Genomic DNA, 23,746 nt, shown 5'->3' on the forward strand with positions numbered 1-23,746 from the left:
GTTAATATTAAAACATTTGCACGTGTACGTGTGCACGGTGTGACATATTTCTGTCTTTGATAAAGTGTAAAAAGTGTGTCAACATTACAGTCCCAGTCACAAGATATTTGGATATTTCTTCTTTTTTCACTGTTTACTATAACTTTCGAATCTGCTTCACTAATTCTACATATGCAGAAAATGTTATAAAGTGTGTGTGTGTGTGTGTGTGTGTGTGTGTGTGTGGTTTGTGGGTCTGACTCACTCCCCCTGTATAGCCTGAGAAAATGTGCCTACTGCTAGCTGCATGTGTTTATTGAGCAACACTTGTCCACTGGAGGAAGCAGGGAGGTGATTGGCGCACTGTCCTGGAGGTGTGGGGACTTTCCCCCAGGTTAAGTTCCTTCTTAGCTGTGGAGAAGAGGGGAGAAGGAGCAGAAGGACCACCAACCGTGTACTGTTTCCTGTCACGGTGAGGAAGGAGATGACAAAATATTTGATTTTGTCATCAAAAATGTTTTGACAAAAACAAGTAAATAGAGAAGTGACCTCAACTTGTGAGGAAAGAGCCTGAAGACATTCAAATCAGGGAGTACAAAGTATAAAATAAATACACACAATTATACATCTTATTTTTTGTCGTTTTCATGGTAGCGTGATATGTTGCAGCAAAGTGCTGTCCCATTCATATTTACACCATTTCGAGTCCTTGCAGCCTCTCACACTCAACCACTTACCAGGTGACATCAATTAAGTCCTTGAGGGTTCAGGGCTTAGGGTTTAGGGGGGACATTGGGATTTGGCCATCCTCTTTGTTTACCTTTTTTTAACGTCTCCATGTGTCCACTGGTTACCCCGTGTTTAACGTCACGTTGCTATGACTTGTGGGTAATTCCCTTAGGCAAAGTCAGCATACCATGCTGATTTACGGTAGGGGTTCATAAAGAGCTCAAAATGTCTGCAAGAGAGCCCTCAAACACTCGAGGATTTGACAGTGGGACATCCCTAAACCCTCACGGACTTCGTGGGAGCATGCCTCAAAGTCTGTGAGTCCGTGAGGGGGGACATTGGGATTTGGCCGACGGCTCACGTGTGTTCAGCCTGTCTTATTATATTTACTCAGAAACATTAAGGGTTAAAGATGGAACAAAGAATAAACTTGAAATCAGAGGATATTTATTTATTCATCAAATATTTGATTTTGTCATCGAAGATGTTTTGACAAAAACAAGTAAATAACAAGTAAATAAATACACACAATTATACATCATATTTGTTGTCGTTTTCATGGCAACGTGATAAGTTGCAGCAAAGTGCTGTCCCATTCATATTTATATAATTTCAAGCCCTGGCAGCCTCATCAGGACATTGGGATTTGGCCCTCCTCTCAAGTTCTTATTAATTCTACGTGGTTGCAGAAATTATTGTGCTAGCCTCCTTTTTTCTTAAAGGGAGCTACACAGTCGTTGGAAATTGATCATAAGCTTGGATCAAGTTATTATTTGTGTTTCTTAAGTAATTTGACCTTCTGCAGAGAGAGATATTCTGTCTGTGCCCTTAGACTGTTATTTTAATAGATCAACAGAGGCATTAAGAGTCATCTTCTAAAGGAGCCGTTTCTAAAGACTGCACTATTTTTGCTCCTACTTTGGCCTCTCTGCACATATGAGGCTCCTCTATCTCTGACTCCTGGATCTGAAGAGGAGAGGATCTCCCCCGGATCTCTGATCTGCCAACTTGAAGCTCTGGTGGACCTAAAGGGACTCTCGGCCTGGACTATTTTAATTGTTTTTATCTATTGTATGTTCATAAATTGTATTTTTTAAATATTCTAAATATGTGAGCTGTCATGGAAAGAGTGCTCCCCAGCAGAAATTAATAAGGAGAACAAATGAGGGGATTCACCCCCGCTACAAATACTTCTGGTACTACCATGAAGTCTCTGTAACTAACATGAAACACAGATGTCTTTGATATGCAGGCTGAAAACTAAACAGAAAGTTACATTTAAAGATGAACAACAGTTGTTACCATAATGTGAGTGAAACCAAATACAGCCAGTAGATGTCGTCACAACCCAACGTGATGAATACACTGCAGCTTCAACTAATACACACAACCCAACTACTTTAGTCATCTAGTTCCTGCTAGTATTTAAAGTATTTGTTTGATATGATTTTCAGTAAAAGCTCGAACAGCTAAATGATAGTGATTTCTGGTTTGTTTATATCAATGAAATTATTGTTACTGTTGATAATGGTGCAACTTAATCCCATGTATCCAGCATTTAATGCAGCGTTTTATTTACGGCGACATCCTCCCATTAGGTAAAAAGTGCAGTCACAAGCTTCACAGCTCTATTAATAAATAGTGTGTCTAATTGTCTAATCACATATTTATTTTTGGTATCAGGGCTACAGTGCAAACATTAAATAAATAATAATTATTATTATTAAATAAATAAATAATTGAGGAGTGGTTTATTTGAAATAGATTAAGTACTTAAGTGATGTTCTTAAAAATGTTGCTAAAGTTAGTCATTCTTCCAAACAACTTCAGTTATATACGCTCAACCCTTTTACATTACACTTACTGTACATCTCACTTGTTTATAGTCCTGTTATCTGTTCATTTGTGCACTTTATTTTATATTTCACTTTATTTTATATTTTACTTTTATATTTTACTGTAAATTTTACTTTTTTACTTTTTGCACTGTGTTGATTGTTGTTGATTGTTTAATGTTATGCATCACCCGTCATGTTAAATTCCTTGTATGTGCAACATACCTTGGCAATAAATGATTCTGATTCCGATTGTGAATTGTGACCATTAGTCTTTAATTGTAGTTTAACAAAGAGTGGATCAAAAATACAATTATTTACATGATCTATTCTGATCAGACTACACAGAGCTGCTGCTGAGATTAACATGACGTGCCCAACATGTCGCTGATGCCACAAGTCAGCGTTTCCTGTAACAAATCTTTTTCAATACTAACACAAGATACAAAAACAATACTTTTCAAGCTCCCAAGTAATGCAAGTAGTCCTGTTCTTTGAGTCCTCAGTTCATTGTTGATGAGTTCACTTAAGTCCAAATTCAAGGCATTTATTCTCAGTTATGCACCTGAGGATAGACAACAGATAGAATAAAGCAAAATTACTTTACAGTTAAAGCAAAACAAAAGAAAAAAAAGACTATTTCACCAACGGTATTGACTGAAATGCTGACGTTATCATATTGACCTTTTTTTGATTACCGGTGTGTAAAGTCTTACCTGTCTTCTTACGACGCCTCAGTTTCCAGCAGACACAGCAACACACCAGCACTATCAGAAGAGCCCCCACTGCAGAACAGACTGGGATCAAGATGTGCGAAACGTTTTCTGGAGAGGAGAGACCACAATGGTTATGATAGTGCACAGCACTTAAATGTACATTTAAGTTTTTCACTTGGATGTATTCATATATTGCGTTTTGTGCGCGCCTTAAATATCGATATGTTGACTAAGTTTGAAAATAATGACGTTGATTGGAGAGAAAGACGTCCTCCTTGTAATCCCTGTATCTATTGCAGCAAACTGCATAACATTCACCAACAGGTGAAAACATTGTTTTTCATGCACTGATACATGTCTTCTTTCTAGCAAGTGGAAAGAAAACATCCAAAATATACATTTAGGTGTTTACTTAAATACTTTGTCTATTTGTGTCTTTCTCCTGAATTCACCAAATGTTAGAATTAGATATTTTGTCATTTGCACATTTAAACATAACATTTCAGAAAACTTAATTAAAACTTAATATCTTAATGTTAGAAATCAACTGTCAAAGTTTAATGGTGATATCTATTAGTTTGTTTACATGTTTACATGTAGTGTCTTGCAAAATATACAGAATTTTACAATATCTTTAAAGGTCATTTTCTCAAAACATATATTTTTTTTTCATACAATGAGCCAGAAATCTCCACTTCAGTAGCACTTACATGCATCAAACTTTCCGGTTTTATTACAATCTATATTCTTCTATAGATTTTACAGAGGGCTTTGTTCATAAATCAATCATAGCCAGATTTAATCAATGATTTATGATGTTGTAGTCCAAATAAAATGGCAAAAATGGATTTTGTATGGCTGTTGACAATGTTTTCTGACCTATCGAGTGATAAGAAATACCAACCATTCCTTTTAAAAAATAAAAATAAAATGTCAACAAAATGGAAAAAACATTTTCAAACCCGGTTCCAAATACTTGTTTTAATGTAAGTAATCAGCTTAGCAATTTAGAAATTTCAGCTGAAGTTTCATGGCGATATTTATTCTTTTTTTTTTTACCCTACCCTCCCCTTGTGAGCGTGCGGTTTGTTTTGTGTGAGGCCATGATAAGGGGCACACAATGCCGTTTCTATCAACTACCATTATACAGTGAAGAAAAAAACTGCAGTTGTGGAGTTATGTTTTTTTATTTCCACTTTATGTCCTGGTTAAGAAACCGTTAATATTCATCTTTAAAAAAATAAATAAACTTGTCCTGGGTGAAAAAATTAGTATAAGACTCAAATGGACAAATACCGAAAGTAACATTTGAACCACAGCAAGTTAAATGTGCTGCACCTATTACCTCTTTTTCACTGCACCTTTCATCAGTGCAACCCACAGAGTATAGTCTATATTTAGTAAATAATCAGTGACTATATGGGAAGATTATCTTTAAGAATATTGTCAGGAATAATTTGCTACAGTGCAATGCTGGACTCGGTTATGCAGTATATTTGGCATTTTTAGGTACATTTTGAAAATTGAGCAAATTGAGGAAGTAAAGAATCTCTTGAAAGTAGTGGTGTTTGGACAAAACACCACGCAGCCTTTATATCAGAATTTGATTACAGTAACTACTATGTGTACAGTAATGATTACATTTTTGATTACCTTTTATAATATATAGAAATATTAGCGTAAATAAGCTGGAAGAGAGGAAGGTTTTAAACACTTGCCTTGAACATCCAGTTTAACGTTCATGGTTCTCAGGAGGATCCCTTCTGGATCAAAGACGTCTACGGTGTATTGACCCGAATCATTCCTCTCCACCTTTGTGATCTTGAGTGTCCCGCTGTTGATGAAAAACTCTGTCCTGTTTCTGTAAGACTCCTGTATAGTCACCCTTTCTTTCTTCAGAGAGAATACATTGATGGAGCCAGTGGGAAGAATTTTTTTACACTTCAGCTGTTGGCCGCTGGCGTTGGTCATCAGTTGGATGTACACAGATCCTCCGAGAGTAGCAGAGCACAGAGATGTGTTCTGTGTGGCATTACATTTACTCTCACTAGCTGGAAAAAGAAATATTCAAAGTGAATCACCTTAAATAATTCACCTTTTACACATGATTCAAATGTTCCTTTCATAATGAAGATTTTACCAAGCGATACTCCAGCTAACATCACAAGAAGAATAAGCACTGGCTCCATACTGCTCTGTCATCCACAATAACTTTAACCTTTACAAAAATACTGAACTGCATAGAAATGATGATCTAATCACTACTGAAATAAAACAGGGGTGAGGAACCTGCAGGTTGACACATGTACTGACAGGAAACAGTACACAGTTGGCGGTTAGATATCACTCAGAAGGCAGTATATTGTTTCACTTCTCATTTCAAACAAGTCTCTGGCAGCCTGATGTAGCGCCCTATAGAGGCAGTGAAGTGTAGAAAAACAGGACCTAATGTTTTCAGGCTGAACAGCAAACTAAATCTGATCAAAAAGTTGAAATGCGTTAGATTTTCTTTTTAGGCTGATTATGTTTCTCCAATATTGCCATTGAATCCACCCAATTGCTTTTAGGTGTGCTCGGAGAATCTGCAGGCTGACTACCAAGAAAATGTTGCTTACTTATCCATTTTACATTTTACTGTAACTATAAAAACTTTACTTTGATATTTACAGTCCATAGCTTGAAGGAAAATTGTGTCTGTGTTTGGTTGAGTTTCTACCTGTTCCGGTCAATATAATAAATTAATTTACAATTTGATAGATTTAAGTATGTGATTTAAAAGTAGCTTATCTAGGCCTAAACCAAATCACATGCAATTTACTATGACATTATAGCTACGGAGAACTGGTAAGCATGTGAGGCAGAAGTGAGACAGAGGTTTTAACTTAATTTTGGACAAATAGGTAGCCTAGTTACTGCATTATCCTTTGTAAGGCAGTATGCTGATCTTAGGAAATACTGACAGCATCTGAAGAAATGTTCTTTTGTGTTGAAATCTCACATGTGAAACTGAATCTCTTGCTTTAAATGGGATGACAGTTTCAACATGTTTCAACCAGGGGCATTTGCCAAGGCAACTTTGATTATTGTTTTGTTTTTTAAAGTATACTTCTTCTTCTTCTTCTGGGAAAAAAAAAGAAGTGAGAATTGTAACTGCATGCACATGTGGGTGACTGTAAGAGAGTATACTTTTTAAGGGCACTCACCAATTAATAAGTTAAATTGTTTAACTAGATAGCATCATGAAACTTTCCCAGTTGATTATTAAAAATGTTTGTATTACAAGGATTATGCAAGGAATATGCAAATCAAGCATTATCTAAATGCAAACCTTTGGTGGATTAAGGAGGAATCTATAGATGCAAAATATACAAAGTATAGTAAAATGAACACTTAAATGTGTCATTTAGATGTTTTCTTTCCACTAGTCTGGTTTAGCTTGAGGTGTCTCCCTTCAAACTAAGCAAAAAAAAACAGGCTCTACCCAAAAGTAAGGCTTGTAATTTACATTAGATGCGAGAGATCTGTCAAATGGCAGAGTTCATTATGGTCACACAACTTACCGATCGACCTGTAGGTTAGGGTAACCTTAACTCTAACACCTTAATATGTTTCCTATCTGATTTACAGATCAGCAAACATCTCTGTGCACAACTTTCTACATGATGGAAGATTCACTTGCTAATATCGCTTGATGAGCCAACACAAGAATACACATTCTTCTTCTTTATCTCCACCAGGCATAAGCCTGGAGAGAGGTTATGTGTTTTGTCGCGTGTGTGAGTTTGTGTATCCATGACTGAGTGAGTGTGCACCTCTGGGTCTGTCCACAGCTAATCTTACATTCTGCTGCTGCAAACTGCATAACAGTTATGGCTGCATGCTCGAGGACCTCTCGTGGTTGCAGTGACTTATACTTTCTCAGAACAGCGTTTTCAGCCTGTTTTCTGCTATTGAGGGCCTGCTGACTCCTCACTCACCACGCTTAAACGACCCCCGGCCGCTAAGGACCACTAGTGAAAACACAACTGAGAGCTTCTATGACCTGCAGCTGCTACTTTGCGCCCAGAGACACAGTGGGGAGGAAACAGTTTGCACGCTTTTATGTTTTGGGCGGTGTGTTTGGCTAATAGCTAATGGACTTCCAGCGCTGCTGTATTTTGCTGCTTGGATAACTTTACATCGCTGCTTGTTTTTTGAGTTTGAATGAAGTCTGGTTGACGATGCTTTACAACACAGGTGTCAAACTCATGATCATCAAAATGATGAGATAGAAAGTCAAAATGATGAGATAGAAAGTCATAATTATGAGACACTTAATAGAAGCAGCTCTTCATAGGTTACCCTACATTTGACATAGAAATTAATTGTGAGTACATTGAAGACTACTTTAAACGTGGCTTTACAACAAATTAAATCTATGGGTAAATGGGTGCATTGATGAAGCAGTGTATGCTAAAAGGTATGTGAGCAGGTGTGCTCCTACCAGATACAGACTTTTAAAAATGTCAGTTTGTGAAGAAACACCATCGCAGACCGAGTTCAGGAACTAGCAGGCAATCTGACAACACAGCTAGCCGTAGAGACGAGCAGGTATACTTGTCTTTTTCATTAGCTGTTGATGAAAGCACAGACAACACAGACACAGCGCATCTATCAATGTGTATAAGAGGCGTGAAGTGTAATGGAAAAAAATATATTCTTATATCATACAATGTTTTAAAAGATGTAAAACTGAAAGGTAAGGTGAGGAACACAAATACTGATATAACATAGCAGTCCTATAGAAGTAGTTAATCAGTTTTATTGAACACAGTGTCTTGTTTCTCACGGCTGGTCACACACTCCCACTTCGGACAGAGGAAGTGAAGACACAATGTCTGACAAGTTTGAGACAGACCATAAAACCATCACGGATTCCCAGTAAACACACTTGGCATGTGTTTAGATAAGAACGATAGCCAGGGTACGAGAACATCTACTCCTTGTCTATGATTTATCCCAGAGCGTGAACTCATGTGTGCATAAAATGGTTTGGTATCTTGTACAATGTTGAACTTTTCACCACAGACACTGACTGAGGTAGCTGTGGTGCATCTTTCCCTTGCAAGCAAAATAAAATAGAAGGGGACAACTTTGAATCATTTGAAGACTTAATTATTTTCTTTGAATCTGTGAACAAAACTCTTCTCCCGATTTATAATTAGAAGTTTTTCCAAAACAACTTGGTGTCAGAAGTGGGATCGTTTGAAGCTCCATCAGGACTCCGAGGACGTCCGGGTATGTGCACTTCAGGATCCATCAAAAGAGATTCTGCCCTATACCTCGTCAGACAAAGAGAGAGGGGACCGGCGGCCAAAAGGAGGACTGATTGACTTTACAACGATCCAGACAAAGAAATAGTTTCTTCATATCGGGTAAGAAGTTGAAATTCCAAATTTCCAAATTTAATTTTTAGAAGGAGTACGTCTATCAGATGTCACTCTAGAATTACGTAATATAATACAACAGAGATTTAAACCTTGGTGTTTAATATTCTGGTCTTCTTGGATGATAGTTTGTCTTGTTCTACTTTTATGGGTTTTATTTGATTAAGGTTATTACAAATTAACAAAACATGTTTCTGTTCATGACGCCATTATGAATCTTTGCATAGGAAGACAGGAATGATTAATACAGTATAACGATTGTACTCGGATAAAACAAATTTATTTTCGAGATTGTATTTTTCACGCCCTTGACCAAAAGGAAGATAGGAATGAAAATATGATATTTTTCACGAATAAAATATTATATTTTTCACGCCCTTGACCTAAAGGAAGACAGGAATGAAAATATATTTCTTTTTCGCGCCCTTGACCTCAATAATTGGTACTTTGTACTGATTGGTTTTCACTTGGATTTTTCCTAGTAAAGAAATATGAGACTTACAGTGACGACTGTATTTACTGAATAATAAGTACTTACCATGCCTGAAAGATGGGTGGAAAACAGGATAAATGTAAAGACGTAAAAGACTAAAGACTGTTTCATAACGCCCATAGTGGACGTTATGAAACAGAAATATGGAGAAAGTTCCGTGGAACTGTTATCCATGTAGACTAAGGATTTTGGTTTTCCAGAAAATGGGTCTTTCAGTAAAACAAAAATTGCTGAACTAAGGGGTAAATTAAAGAAAAAAGACAGCGAGATGGTAAAAGTCAAAGATTTAGAAAAAATAGAGAAAAACAAGAAATGTCTGGTTCAATGGGAAATGGAATGTGAATGTAGGGAAAGAAAACGATTGCAAAAACAGATGACATGTGTAAAGAAAGATGTGACAGAGAAAGAAAAAGATCCGAACACCACACTCAGTCCACATAACCCATTCTCTCCTTCTTTGTATCCGAGTCTAACAGGAGCTGGCGGCCCTCTCCTCAACACATGCCCGCCACGACCACCGCCACTACCACCACCACTACCACCAGTACCACCACCACCACCATACCTACCACTAGTAGCGGATCCTGCACAGCAGCAACAACAACAGCAGCAGCAACAACAACAACAACAGCAAGTGGAGACAGTACAGCCACCACCTCATACACCAGCACGGGACCAGGGTGCTCACGGTGGCCAAATAACACCTTCCTCTTCACCCATGGAAGGGTGGCCATCCACCCCTCCCTCTCTTGCCCTCCTCCCCCAATCACTCCTCTCCTCTCTCCTCCCTGACTCGCCAGCGTTCCCTTCCTCGTCACACAACGGTCGTTCGCCATATCTCCTTCGCAGTAAAGAAGACATAGGCAGTGACAATAAAACCTTCCAAGGTCCCATGGTTCAAGTGCCAGGAGCTGTGGCACCACAGCTTGTCTACAGACCATGGACGGATGCGGACATCCGTGCTGCCATGGCTCACTTGCCATCTGTTCCCAACTCAGGTATGGCATTCTCTGCCGAATTCACAATATTCTGTCAACAGTTCCACCCAACAGGTCATGAAATGAGACGACTCCTGCTGCATCACATGGGTCCCACTCACTATGCCACCATCAAGGAACTCCTTGTCAACGACGCCAGACTCGTTAACGTCACATGAGGACACGACGACAACGGCCCGTACAGAGACTATCTCACCGCCCTGTGTGTGGGCATTGAACGCGCTTTTCCGGACAGAGTAGACATGTCACAGATAAACAACACCAAGCAAACATCAGGTGAAAGTGTACATGATTACTATCAACAGCTGCTGACAGTGTTCAATCGTAACAGTGGCATTGAAGAGCCACTAGTAAGAGGCGACAATCCGGGTCTCTGGGAGACCCACTTTAAAAATGCTTTTGTGAATGGACTGTTGCCTGACATCAAATTTGACACAGAGCGCTCTGTCATAGGCATGGAAGACGCCAGACTCACCGAAGTCAGGAAACATGCGATACATGTTCAAAAGACTTCCAAAGAACAACAAGATAAAGATGAGAAAAAGAAGAAACAAAAGACTGAGGACGTTCAACTGTCCATGCTCCAAGCAGTCACTCAGTTGCCCTTACAACAGGGACACCAGCAGAGGCGAGGCCAAGGCAGTTTCCAGCCTCGGTCTGACCAACGCGGACGCTTCAGAGGAGGAGGGCGGGGGATGACCAGAGGACGATCTTCCTGGAACCAAGGGGGACCACAAAGAGACCCACCCACCGGAAACAATGTTTGTTTCCACTGTGGACGACAAGGACACTGGTACAGACACTGTCCACAATGGAGCCCACAGAGGAGCGAATGGGGACGTGATCGTGCCAGGAACAGAGACCGGACCGATGGTCACACCCAGTCTGATTGACGCGATGGGAATGATGGTGAACGTGCATGTGAGGAGGAGACAGCCACCCGCCCTGTGAAACCTCATGAAAAGGGAAGTAACACACACACACACACACCGCCGCCTGCAATGAAGAAAAGCTTTCTGCACTAACCGCACAAACATACACTCTCACACAAGAGCAACAGACTGCTCTTACTGACATCATTGCTCACCTTGAACAACAGAACATGCCACAAACACTCAACACGCACACTTATGCTAAATTCTCTGATGACTCATTTAAAGTAATGCCTACCACAGAGGTTGTAATAAATGGTAAAAAATGATCATTTCTTGTTGATTCTGGGGCTACTCATTCGGTAATACAACAAAAGTATTTTCCAAATCAGAGTATGAGTGGTAGATATGTATATTCACAAGGTGCATCGGGTTTAACTGTAACTGAGAAATTTACTGTTCCCATGACTAGTGTGCACACTGACGTGACTGATCCTGACCCTGACATTAAAGTGAAACATTCATTTTTGTTATCATCTTTCTGCCCAATAAATCTAATGGGGAGAGACTTGATGTGCTCCTTTGGCATCTGTTTGATGTCCACACTTGATGGCTTAAAAGTAGTTAGACGAAGAGTAGTACAACAAATGATGCAGTACACTCCCGTCAGCTCACTTTATGTCTACCAGTGGAAAATATCCACTATCCAAGCACTGACAATGACACGTGCTGTTGACACTCGTGTGTCTCCACATGCAGTTCGCATGAATCCTGATCATCTTCACTGCACTTCTTACGTCACACCGGGTCCAGATGACCAATATGCAGATGAATTCTTTGAAGATTTAAATGACAATTTGCATTGTTCTACCTTGTTTTGGTCAACTCACAAATCTGCTGTGTCTGTCTCTCTCTCTCCGATACAGCAGAAAATGTTTCGAGTTAAAGATTCTTACCCACACATCTCGCTGTCCAAAGCACGGACCGATCAATGGAGAGACTTGGGTCCGTTCGTGGCGCAATGTGAACAACTGACAGACTGGGAACCAACTTGTGATTCCAACGTCCTACGTTCACAATCTACAGGGTTTCACAGAAGTTTCTGTGTTATGCTGGCACCTGCACTTTGTTCTGTTTATGTCCTTGAGGAAGAAACTCAGCCAAGTGATGAACATGTTGACACATTTGTAACTGATGTCTCCTCTATTTCTTCTGCCCTTACCTCTGTTCCACAGAAACTCTGGGCATTGCATAAATATGACGTGGGACTCATCAACAACTGTCAACCTGTCGTCATCACTCCGCGCTCTGATTTCCGCCCTCACAAGCACCAATATCCTCTGCGCCAAGAGGCTATTGACGGTATTAAACCAGTTTTTGAGTCAGTGCTTAATGCAGGAGTGATTGTTCCATGTCCTGACTCACCGGTAAGAACACCTATTTTTCCTGTTAAAAAGATTCATGATGCAGGCAAACCAACAGAGTGGAGATTCGTGCAGGACTTGAAAGCAGTAAATGCAGCAGTCCACGCACGTGCTCCTAATGTTCCTAATCCTTACACCATTCTAGCACAGGTTCCTCCTAAAGCAAAATGGTTTTCTGTTATTGACCTCTCCAATGCTTTTTTCAGTGTCCCAGTGGACAAAGACAGTCAGTTCTGGTTTGCCTTCAATTTCAATGGTAAGCCTTACACTTTCACTCGTCTTTGCCAAGGCTACACTGAATCTCCAACCATCTACAATGAAGCACTCAGGGAAAGCTTAGAGGGCCTCACCCTGTCTCCAGGGTCCGCTCTTCTGCAGTATGTAGACGACTGTCTCATTGCAGCACCAACACAACAACAATGTCAAAAAGATACATTAAAACTATCAAAACATCTGGCAGCAGAAGGCCATAAAGCCAGCCTGTCCAAACTGTAGTTTGTATCTCAAAATGTACATTTTCTTGGTCATGACATTACCAGTGAGGGGAAAACCCTATCTCCTAAACGCATTGCATTAATTGTGACGCTTCCAAAACCAACAACTAAGAAACAAATGATGTCTTTCTTAGGGATGTGTTCGTATTGTCGTTCGTTCATTCCTAAATACTCTCAAATGGAGCAACCTCTGTCTGAGTTAATTCATGGCAAAAACCTAACTGCACATGACAAAATCATTTGGACAGAACCAGCCTCTCAGGCCTTCACGAAAATGAAATGCGCATTACAAACTCCGCCTACACTGGGTTTACCAGACCCACACAAACCGTTCACTCAAACAGTCGATGAACGCTCAGGTTGTATGACATCTGTGTTATTACAATCTCATGGTGACAAATTGCGTCCGGTAGCATATTTCTCCGCAAAACTCGATCCTGTCGCTGCAGGCCTGCCACAGTGTCTCCGTGCAGTGGCCACGGCTGAAAAAGCACTAGCCGCCTCTCGTGATATTGTGGGTTATGCGCCGTTGACCCTTTTAGTCCCTCATTCTGTGTCTTTGAGCTTTCTCGAACAGAAGTCATCACATCTTTCTGCAGCGCGATATTTGCGTTATCACACATGTCTCTTGGACATGCCAAACGTAACTGACGCTGTACTAATCTTAACCCAGCATCATTACTTCCTATTCCTGGTGATGGTGAGGAGCATAACTGTTTGGCTGAGCTCCAAGCTCAGTGCACTCCTCGACCTGACCTTCTGGACACTCCTCTGACCAACTGTGACCTGGTAATGTATGTTGATGGATCTGCCTCTCGCGATCCACAGACTGGTAATAATCTTGTTGGTTTTGCTGTCGTTTCTGACTCAGATGTGCTCTGTTCTGGACCTCTTCCATGTCACCTCTCAGCCCAGGCAGCTGAGCTCATCGCACTCACTGAGGCTTGTAAACTCGCTAAGGGTAAAACAGTCACCATTCACACTGACTCTCGCTATGCATTTGGTGTAGTTCATGACTTTGGTGCTCTGTGGAAACACAGACAATTTTTGAAATCAGATGGCAAACCAGTTCTACATCACACACTCATTGCAGAACTGTTGGAATCTATTTTGCTACCAACTGAGATTGCAGTATGTAAATGTGCTGCACACACTTCTAAGGCTACATCCACATTACTCCGTTTTCGTTTGGAAACGGAGTTTTCAAACGAAAACGATCTCCGTCCACACGGCGTTTCAGCCATCGTTTCCGAAGTGATCTCCGTCCATATTACACGCCTGGAAACGAATATCACGTGACTCTTCACGTTCACTGGGCATGCGCTGATGTAAACAGGAAGTAATTGTTGTATTTTGTAACTAAGCAACCAGAGTAATAAAGTAGTCTTTAATGATGGTAAGTATGTGTTTGATACTTAAGATCTTCTCTCAAATCTTCCTCTAACTCAATACGTTTAATACGTTTTATTTTTCAGACTTAACGTTAGTTACAGCGCTGCGTCTCTCTCTCTCTCTCTCTCTCTCTCTCTCTCTCTGTCTCTCTCTCTCTCTCTCTCTCTCTCTCTCTCTGTCTCTCTCTGTCTCTCTCTCTCTCTCTCTCTCTCGCCGCTCACAATAACAGCTGTTTCCTCCGCAGACATGCAGACTTTAACTGGACAACAGCTGCTAGTAAAGACAACAAGGTCAGCAATGCCTGTAATCAGTTGTCAGTTAACCTGGTAGTCGATCGCGGGTGTTACGTCATCGTTTCCAAACATATGCGTTTCCGTCCGTCCACACGAATACGCTACCCGGAGTTTCCAAAGTTATCCGGCTTCGGGATCGTATCTAAACTCCTCCGTTGCTCCAAAACGCCGGCGTAGTGTGGACGCTCAGTGTAACCGTAGCAAAACATATGCGTTTCCAAACGAAAACGGAGTAACGTGGATGTACTCTAACACTGATGACATTTCAAAAGGAAATGCTCGTGCAGATGCTGCTGCGAAAGTTGCTGCACAGCTTCCTCTTCACATTTCTGATGATGACAAAACCCACTCATTAGTTACAGTCCCTTCTTCTCTTTCAGCCATGCAGTCACTCTCCACACCAGATGAGAGGCGCCTTTGGGCCTCAGCTGGCTGCAAGTTCACTGATGGACTGTGGTCTGGACCTGATGGCAAACCTTGTTTGCCTAAACATTTCTTTTCTCATTATGCAAAATTAACACATGGTTTTCACCATGTGTCAAAAGGGGGAATGTTAAGTGCACTTAGTGAGACTTGGTTTACAAAGGGGTTCACAGCATATGCACAAAAGTTTTGTCAATCCTGTGTAACTTGTGCAACTCACAACACAGGCAGACCTACAGGGGTAACCAGACAAGCTGCACACCCACCACAACACGTCCGTTTGAACACGTTATGATGGATTTTGTTGAATTATCTTCATCTGAGGGTAAGAAACACTGTCTCGTGATGGTAGACATGTGGTCTAAGTGGGTTGAAGTTTTTCCATCTAGTAAACAAACAGCTGCAACAGTAGCAAAAGCTCTGATTGCTGAAATCATTCCCCGATGGGGTATTCCAACTAAGATATCAAGTGACAATGGTTCTCATTTTGTAAATCAGGCCATAACAGAATTAAGTGCATATGTGGGTATTGACTTAAAAACACACTGTGCATACCATCCAGCCAGTGGTGGCGCTGTAGAAAGAGAAAATGGAACACTCAAGACAAAGTTAGCGAAATGTTGCGCTGATAAAGGTCTTCCTTGAACAAAAGCCTTGCCTCTAGTGTTGATGTATATGCGAATGAGAAAACGAACACGCAGCAATCTGAGTCCTTTTGAGATTTTGTTTGGTGCTCCCCCTCATGTAGGCACCGAAGCACCGAGAGCTCCTCTTCCATCCACCACACTATGCGAACATGAAATGTTAACATATTGTGCACAACTCTCCTCTGCTTTATCTAACATAAGAAAACAGGTGTCTGCAGCCCTTCCACAACCAGCAACAGGACCGCTGCACAAGCTGCAGCCTGGTGATTTCGTGGTGATCAAGGACTTCAGGAGGAAAAGCTGGAAAGCCAAACGCTGGCAGGGACCGTTCCAGATCCTACTCGTCACTCACACAGCAGTCAAAGTAGCTGAACGTGCCACTTGGGTGCACGCAACTCACTGATACTTCTGATGTTATTGAAATGTCCTTGTAATATATTTTTGCAATATTATGTGATTAATGAATAATTTAAAGAGTGGAATGTAATGGAAAAAAATATATTCTTATATCATAAAATGTTTTAAAAGATGTAAAACTGAAAGGTAAGGTGAGGAACACAAATACTGATATAACATAGCAGTCCTATAGAAGTAGTTAATCAGTTTTATTGAACACAGTGTCTTGTTTCTCACGGCTGGTCACACACTCCCACTTCGGACAGAGGAAGTGAAGACACAGTGTCTGACAAGTTTGAGACAGACCATAAAACCATCACGGATTCCCAGTAAACACACTTGGCATGTGTTTAGATAAGAACGATAGCCAGGGTACGAGAACATCTACTCCTTGTCAATGATTTATCCCAGGGCGTGAACTCATGTGTGCATAAAATGGTTTGGTATCTTGTACGATGTTGAACTTTTCACCACAGACACTGACTGAGGTGGCTGTGGTGCATCTTTCCCTTGCAAGCAAAATAAAATAGAAGGGGACAACTTTGAATCATTTGAAGACTTTATTATTTTCTTTGAATCTGTGAACAAAACTCTTCTCCCGATTTATAATTAGAAGTTTTTCCAAAACAGAAGGCAGACTTGACTGTCAGTGAGGAGCTCTTGGATGTAGCTGCATGAATGAGACGACCAGGGAGGGACATTAGTGATGCAGAGAGGTGACAAAAATAGGCGACCATGATGTTGATGTGGCCCGGGGTCAAAATGAGTTTGACACCCCTGCTTTACAGCATTGGTTGTATTCATTCAATCACACAATACAACTGTGGCCTTTGCAGACACACCTGGCAGAGATCTGCACTCTACTGAGTGCACTGAGTTTCATGCTTTATTTTTTTGCTGAGTGCATGATCTGAACCAGACTGTCCCCAATAATAATGTCTTGATTACAGATAATTTTGCCGTTGTCAGCAACAGTACACATCCAACAGATACGGAGCAACATTAACATTAATTTACCCACCTTAAGCTCATTTCAATTAAAAAAGCCTTGCAAGGCAATGTGATTTTACTAACACAAGTTATAATATTATCCTAATATTAGGGGAAGACGTTGATAACAAGAGGTTCAATGAAAGAAAAAAAGCTTGAGGTAGAGGTAGTCATCTTTTATATTCATTACAGTTACAAATGGTTGCAGATAAGTTATCCTTGTCACCTTGTCATCCATGTCAAATACAGCAATTCTGATAATATAAAATAATCCTTGTGTGTGTCTCTCTCTCACACACATGATTACATACATCTCTTGTAAGATGAAATCAACTCTCATTTTCATTACAGAATATTCAATTTAAGGTAACACACATTTTTTATTCAAAATAGATACAAACCAGTTGAACAATTAGTACTCTCCTTGGATTTTTTTCATCACATTTCCAGAGAGACTGAACATACACCTGCAGCTAGAACTCCGTAACTGCAGCTATCTTGCAGGCGCTTGCTTCCTTGTTCAACAAAAACACATTTCTTTATAAGTGTCTCCTCTGAACCTCTGTCAGTCATGTGCTTTCTATATCCTGTTGGACATGATCCTAGTGTTGAGTCTCCTGAAAAACGACCTGCTATTGGACAGTTTCAGCTTCTTTTTCCAATCCTTGTTCTTTTTCAGGTAGACAGTATCCCAGCTGTCTTCCTCCGCATCTCCTACCCAGGGCACCCAGGCCCCTCCATTCAGGTGGGGGTCAGCCCGTAGGTCCTCTGATGGGTACCTTACTAGCACCGCAGTGCGATTGTAGTATACCAGTCTAGCCAGAAGCTCTTTGACAACATCTGGTCTCTGCTCGGAAAGGTCAAAGCGTTCGTAGGGATCTCCGGAGATGTTGAAAAGCCAGATAGATTTCCGGGGTTCTGTGTGGCGCTCCAGGTTCCACCAGCTGCTGGGGAAACCCGAAAGCATCTGTGGCGGTGTCCAGTCTCCGTAGCCGGGGTCCCCTGTGAGGAGTTTCCAGTCTCCGGCTCGTACGGAGGCCTGAACAGCTGTATTCCAAATTCCATATCCTTTCTGCAGGGAGCCACTGCGTGCATGGTTATACAGAGGGTCAATATTGTGAAGGATCTCCAACCTGGGTGACTCCTTCCCCTCACTGATGGCTTCCCAAACATCATACCCATCCACCCCCTCCGTCAGTGACCCATTGCCACCTGCTAATCCCACCAGTGTGGGGTACCAGTCAGTGATGTGCACCAGGGCTTTACTCACTCTCCTCTTCTTCCTCAACAAAGGGCTGTGGACGAACCCCAGACCCCGTACGCCGCCTTCCCAGTAAGTGCCTTTACGTCCTCTGAGCGGCCAGTTACTGCCGCCGGACAACGGCTGCCCACCGTTGTCAGTGGAGAAGATGATGACACTGTTCTGGTAGTAACTATACTTGCGGAGAGCGTACGTTATATTGCGTACTGCCTCATCTACAGCTGACACCATAGCAGCATATTTCCTGCGTGCCACATTTTCCAGCCCGCGGTATGGGTAGATGTACTCGCGCGGAGACTGCAGGGGTGTATGAACAGCTTGGAAAGAGAGAAATATGAACAGCGGCTGGGACTGAGGATCGTGAGTTGCCAGGATCTTGCGAACTCTCTGTGTGTAGAGATGTGTGGAGTATTTGCCCCCCTGACCCCATGCGACCGACTCCCCCTCATGGAGGTCAAAACCACACCGCCCGGGGCCGTCGCAGGAGTTGTAAGTGTAGTAGTTCACACTGCCCGTCAAGGAGCCAAAGTATGTGTCGAAGCCCCGTCGAGTGGGCAGGCACTCCTTCTTGTAGAAGCCCAGGTGCCACTTGCCAACCATGTGGGTGGCGTAGCCGAGCTCCTGCAGTCTCTGGGGTAGGGTGACCTGGTCAAAGGGCAGGCAGTTGGGCTGGCGGGGCCGGATGATGGAGTGCTGCAGGCCAGTGTGAATTTGGTACCTGTAGGGTTAACGATTAAGAAAACTTTCAGAAGGACAAACGTGTGATCAATAATCAAATCCAACAGATGGTTAGATAAGTACACACAGAAGGATGGGACATGGAGTAAGAGAAGAGATAAAAGGGAGATTGTTCCCATTTCCTCCCTCAACTTAACAAATGTGTTTTGTTTAGTTTTTTTGTCTGAAGCTTTTTTATAACACTTATTTTTTCATGTCAGGTGACATACAATTCAAATAAACAAATAAGAGACACAGTGCTTGTATTGCCAGGGCTATGATGGAGAATGTTCCCTGTGCTAGTACATTTCTACTGTGACTTAGCTTATGTGCCTTACTCACTAACAAAACCATATATGTGACATATGATTGTGTACCTATGGTAACAAGGCTATATGGGGTATCTCTGCCTTTGCTTCCATAAGAGGAAGTAACTGAATGGGGGTGCGTTTAACCAGAGAATGTTTAGGTGTGAAGATAAGAGATAACCAAGGGTAATAAAGACAGATGTCTTTGTGTGACAAGGCTCAGAAGAGGAAGGGGATGACTGGAGGTGTCAATGGGCAGTTTAAAACTGCTGATCAATTGTTGGAGAATATATTGTACTCTTTATGACGATGAAGCCTTCTCTGCGCAGGGAATAAATATTCTATTTCTTATTTCAGTATTCAGTATTATAGGACTCACTCGGTACTATTAAATAGTTTTTTTTTTCACTACAGGGCTTAAATGTGTCAGAAAAACATAATAAAGATTATTATATGACTCTCAGATCTCATATTCAGGTTGGCGCTAAACATTTTAAACATGTAAAATTGAAGTAATTCTATTTTTTCAGACAACGCTATTTAATTTCACATATCAGTGGACATAAAATTATATAATAGTAATAATAAAAAGAAAGCAACCAGAAAAAACATTTTACCTGCCGGTGATGAGCTGACTGCGGGAGGGCGTGCAGATGGGCTGGATGTAATAATTCTCCAGCTTCACTCCGTCTGCAGCCAGTTTATCCAGCGCCGGTGTCCTGATGTCAGAGCTGTGATAGCCGATGTCGTTGAATCCCTGATCGTCCGTCATGATGAAAATGATGTGAGGAGGCTGCGGAACGGGATACGTGTCAACAAACGTTTGATCAGGCTCGTTCTCCACCTGGTTAGGACTCATTAGGTCCCAGGTCAGGTACCCGAGGCTGAGCAGGCTCATCATGGAGAACCCGGTCAGAGCTGTCGTTGCCATGGTTCCTGTGACACTTAACGTCAGTCAAAGAAGCAAGTATTCAATATATTATCAGCAAATCATTGTACAGTGAGGCTGAACAAATGTATAACTCATCAGACGTCTAAACAATTGGTCCCTTAAATGCAGTCCAGCAATCCGAAAAGTGCCACTCAAAGAAAAGCTACACCTCCTTCATCCTTACTGCTCTCCAAACTGTTTCAGCCTCCTTTGAAAACATTTCATTTTCCCTACTGGTCCCCATTAACCCCGCCTCTTTGCCTTGCTGCCTCATTAAAATAACATCAGCCCCCTACCACCCAAAACACACACAGAAATGCTTCTGCTACATCCAGGTGGTAAAAGTGAGCTTACGTCTCATATGAGATCTCTTGTGGTATAATTTAATATATCGTGACAGTAGGCTGTGATATTTTTGCTAGATTGGGATATTGTTCTGAAAAATCCTTGAATTTGATGACTGTAGTTCTGTTGCAAATGTTCACATTTGCTCCCTCCAGTATAAAGAAGCTTCAAACATGAAAGCAGAAAAATGCTTTCACTTCATTCATGCCATTTCATAGAAATTTGATTTCAATGAACCACACAGCCAACTTTACAAATTACTAGAAAGCAAAAAAAAAAATCATTCCAATCCGATCTCTTTGGAGATGACAGAGACTCCACAGAAAGACCCTCGCTCAGAAAAACAGGGTGTGTGGGGGGGAAAGTTGAGTCTCTGGGCAACAGACACAGTCACAGACACTGTTCCCCACTCCACTCCCCTGCACTCACAAACACTCTCTTATTATTCCTGCTGTTTTATGAGTGCTTCAGACCTGAGGAGAGAGACAGAGCAGGCTTCCCAGACTCTGATAACATCTCCAACCAGGTCTCAAAGAACCACTTTACAAATCATCTAGCAGGTCAACAGAAAGCAGCAGGACTACACCGCCTCAGCACACACATGCTGAAGATCAACTTTGACTGGGAATCAAGGAACTTCTGTGGAGAGTGCCAATTAATGCCGACAATATTAAGGACACTTATGCCAATTGTGCAGGAGGATATGTAGATCAAAAGAAGATGATTTTTAAGCTACACAGCTTATAATGGAGTAGGTGAGATGACGTAACATGTATGTCTTTCAAGATGGTCACAATGTCAGATTAGATGTTGCACTGAAATCCTACCGTGACCTGGTCGGGACACGTCAGCCTACACATTGAACCTGGACCAATCTTTCTGTCTCTTACTATTACTTACACATCTACAATACAGCATTTTGACCACAGATATTTTGAGCAGGTTGCTGGCCAAATGTGATGGTCAGACAGGAAGGCCCAGACTTACAGCATGAGAAATATCAACAACCATGGTGTCATGGAGCATGTTGTACATGCTCTCAAACTATGTGGAAAAGTGGACTGAGCCATTATTGGGCTGTGTAGTCTAAATGGATAAGTTACTATTGATTGTGTTCGCCCAAATATTGTTCAAAACCTAAACCTAAATTTGGGTTGTTGAGGTGAAACATAGCCTGAACACACTGGAAGGTAAAACATCACACCTTGCAAATGTTGATATTGGTTTCAGAGAGACTTGCGGGCATGGAGGCCAAAGGAAGTTTGAGTATGAGCCTCCCGTAAAGGGCATCAAGCTGCGGCCGGGGATGTTTGCCCAGCAGCTGCAGCAAAGGAGTGGAGCGTCTGAGTTTACGGCAGGTCAAGCTGGGAAAGAGAGAGAAGAAAAAATGATTGAGGTGCACCTAAAGTTTTACATCCTGGTGTTTATTTATGTAGTTTTCCTAGAGGGAGCGGCTCAGACAGCTGAGCGTTATCGCAAAGATCCCAGAAAAAAACAGAGAGATGTTGTGAGGGACTGAATATTATCGATTATAGTAAGTTCACAATATGGATGGGAACTGTGAGATCTGTGTGTGTGTGTGTGTGTGTGTGTGTGTGTGTGTGTGTGTGTGTGTGTGTGTGTGTGTGTGTGTGTACGTGCGTGTGTGTGTGTGTGTGTGTGTGTGTGTGTGTGTGTGTACGTGCGTGCGTGTGTGTGTGTGCGTGTGTGTGTGTGTGTGTGTGTGTGTGTGTGTGTGTGTGTGTGCGTGAGTTTTGTTACGAAAGTAAGAGTCTCCAGGTCTTTGGGCAGTCACACTTATGAGAGGTGACTCATCTGCTTACTGTTGGTCAGAGGTGTAACTGTGGCAGCAAACCGGGTCAACAACATTTCAACTCACAACCAACACTATACAAACAATACACGTATACTGACACAAACCCACTCACACACATACAAATAATAACACAAGTATGTGCCCGCATACTTGTCACAGTCTAAAGTATGAAAATGTTGATGGGTTGAGACCACAGACATATTGCAGCTTACATTGCACATTTGCCAATCCTTTTTTTAACTGTCATATTGCCAGAATAAAGAATTCAACTAAGAAATTGTTTGATGACAGTATTTATGGGAACATGTTACCTTACAATTGTTGAACAAACACCATATTTGGATTCTGAAAGTTATTTTCAGTTATTTGTTTGTCATAACTTTTCTTGGGCTGCTCAATTTCAAAATGAGCTAAGAATAAAAAATGAGTGAATTTATTAGCATTCTTGTAAACTGCAGCTGTCTCATTCCAGTAAAAGCATGATTCAAACATGGTAAACAGTCATTTCAAGAAGAAGAACCAAGTCACTCTCCTTTAATGAACCAGACATGCTGAGTTGCTGTTGACCCATTTGTGACTTTGTGGAAATTTAAGTTTAAGTCTGCTGGTCACATTCTCAGACTCTTAGTTATTTTTCTTTCATCTCTTCATTACTCTCTCCTGCTTTCTCCTGAATTACTTAATATCAAAAGGACGTTTTCAGAGTGAAGAGTTCATTGCTTCAAACTAGGGATTAAATGAAGTTTGAAAAAGGCACAAAGAAGCTTTTCTAAACCTTTCACCTTTTCTTCTGTGTCTGTGTTTATATTTTTTTACTGTCAGATCAAGAGTAAGCTTAATGACTAAAAAGCATGAGCTATATAAACTCATATGTGTTTTATCTCCAAAGACTAGGTTTAACCAACTCTTAATCTCCAAACACACAGAAACACAGATGCACACGCTCACAACCTCTTCTTACTCGTACATCACTTTCCGATCAGGTTCTAAGCCTTTTTTCTGGGAAACCATGAAATAAAATAATGAGTTGAAAGGGAAGCAGGATTGGGGGTTCTGCTGCTGCTGCTGTTGCTCTGTGTCGGCACCACATGTTGGCTTTGGCTAAAGGAAGAGGCGCTGTTACTGAATATGGCTGCTCCCCTTCACCATGAACACTACCCTCTTTCTAATCAACACAGCCCTGCCAGTAAACCTGCACATTACTTCCCCTCCTTACTCAATTTTCTAATCTGAGTAAGACTGGATGGAGGTTTTCTTTCTG

At 41.4% G+C, this 23,746-nt stretch overlaps 1 protein-coding gene across 1 annotated transcript; it reads right to left on the minus strand.

Moving 5' to 3' along the window:
• Positions 1–17,687: 17,687 nt before the first annotated feature.
• Positions 17,688–20,330, minus strand: LOC137875907 (arylsulfatase I-like). Its single transcript, XM_068715424.1, has 2 exons — positions 20,011–20,330; positions 17,688–19,086 (listed from the first exon to the last, which is right to left on the minus strand). Exons 1-2 carry the CDS (start codon positions 20,322–20,324, stop codon positions 17,688–17,690), a joined length of 1,713 nt encoding a protein of 570 aa, XP_068571525.1. The 5' UTR covers positions 20,325–20,330.
• Between the last annotated feature and the right edge of the window lie 3,416 nt (positions 20,331–23,746).

Source organism: Cebidichthys violaceus, unplaced genomic scaffold, assembly GCF_023349555.1.
Source record: "Cebidichthys violaceus isolate CVI_PGR_0920_01 unplaced genomic scaffold, fCebVio1.0.p SCAF_2, whole genome shotgun sequence".
Classification (NCBI taxonomy): Eukaryota; Metazoa; Chordata; class Actinopteri; order Perciformes; family Stichaeidae; genus Cebidichthys; species Cebidichthys violaceus.

Bases quoted from the DNA above. Each gene is read 5' to 3' on its own strand.
- LOC137875907 (XM_068715424.1), bottom strand. From the start codon at position 20,324: ATGGCAACGACAGCTCTGACCGGGTTCTCCATGATGAGCCTGCTCAGC. The intron at 19,087-20,010 runs GTAAAATGTTTT...TTAACCCTACAG, and splicing joins AGTCAGCTCATCACCGGCAG to GTACCAAATTCACACTGGCC.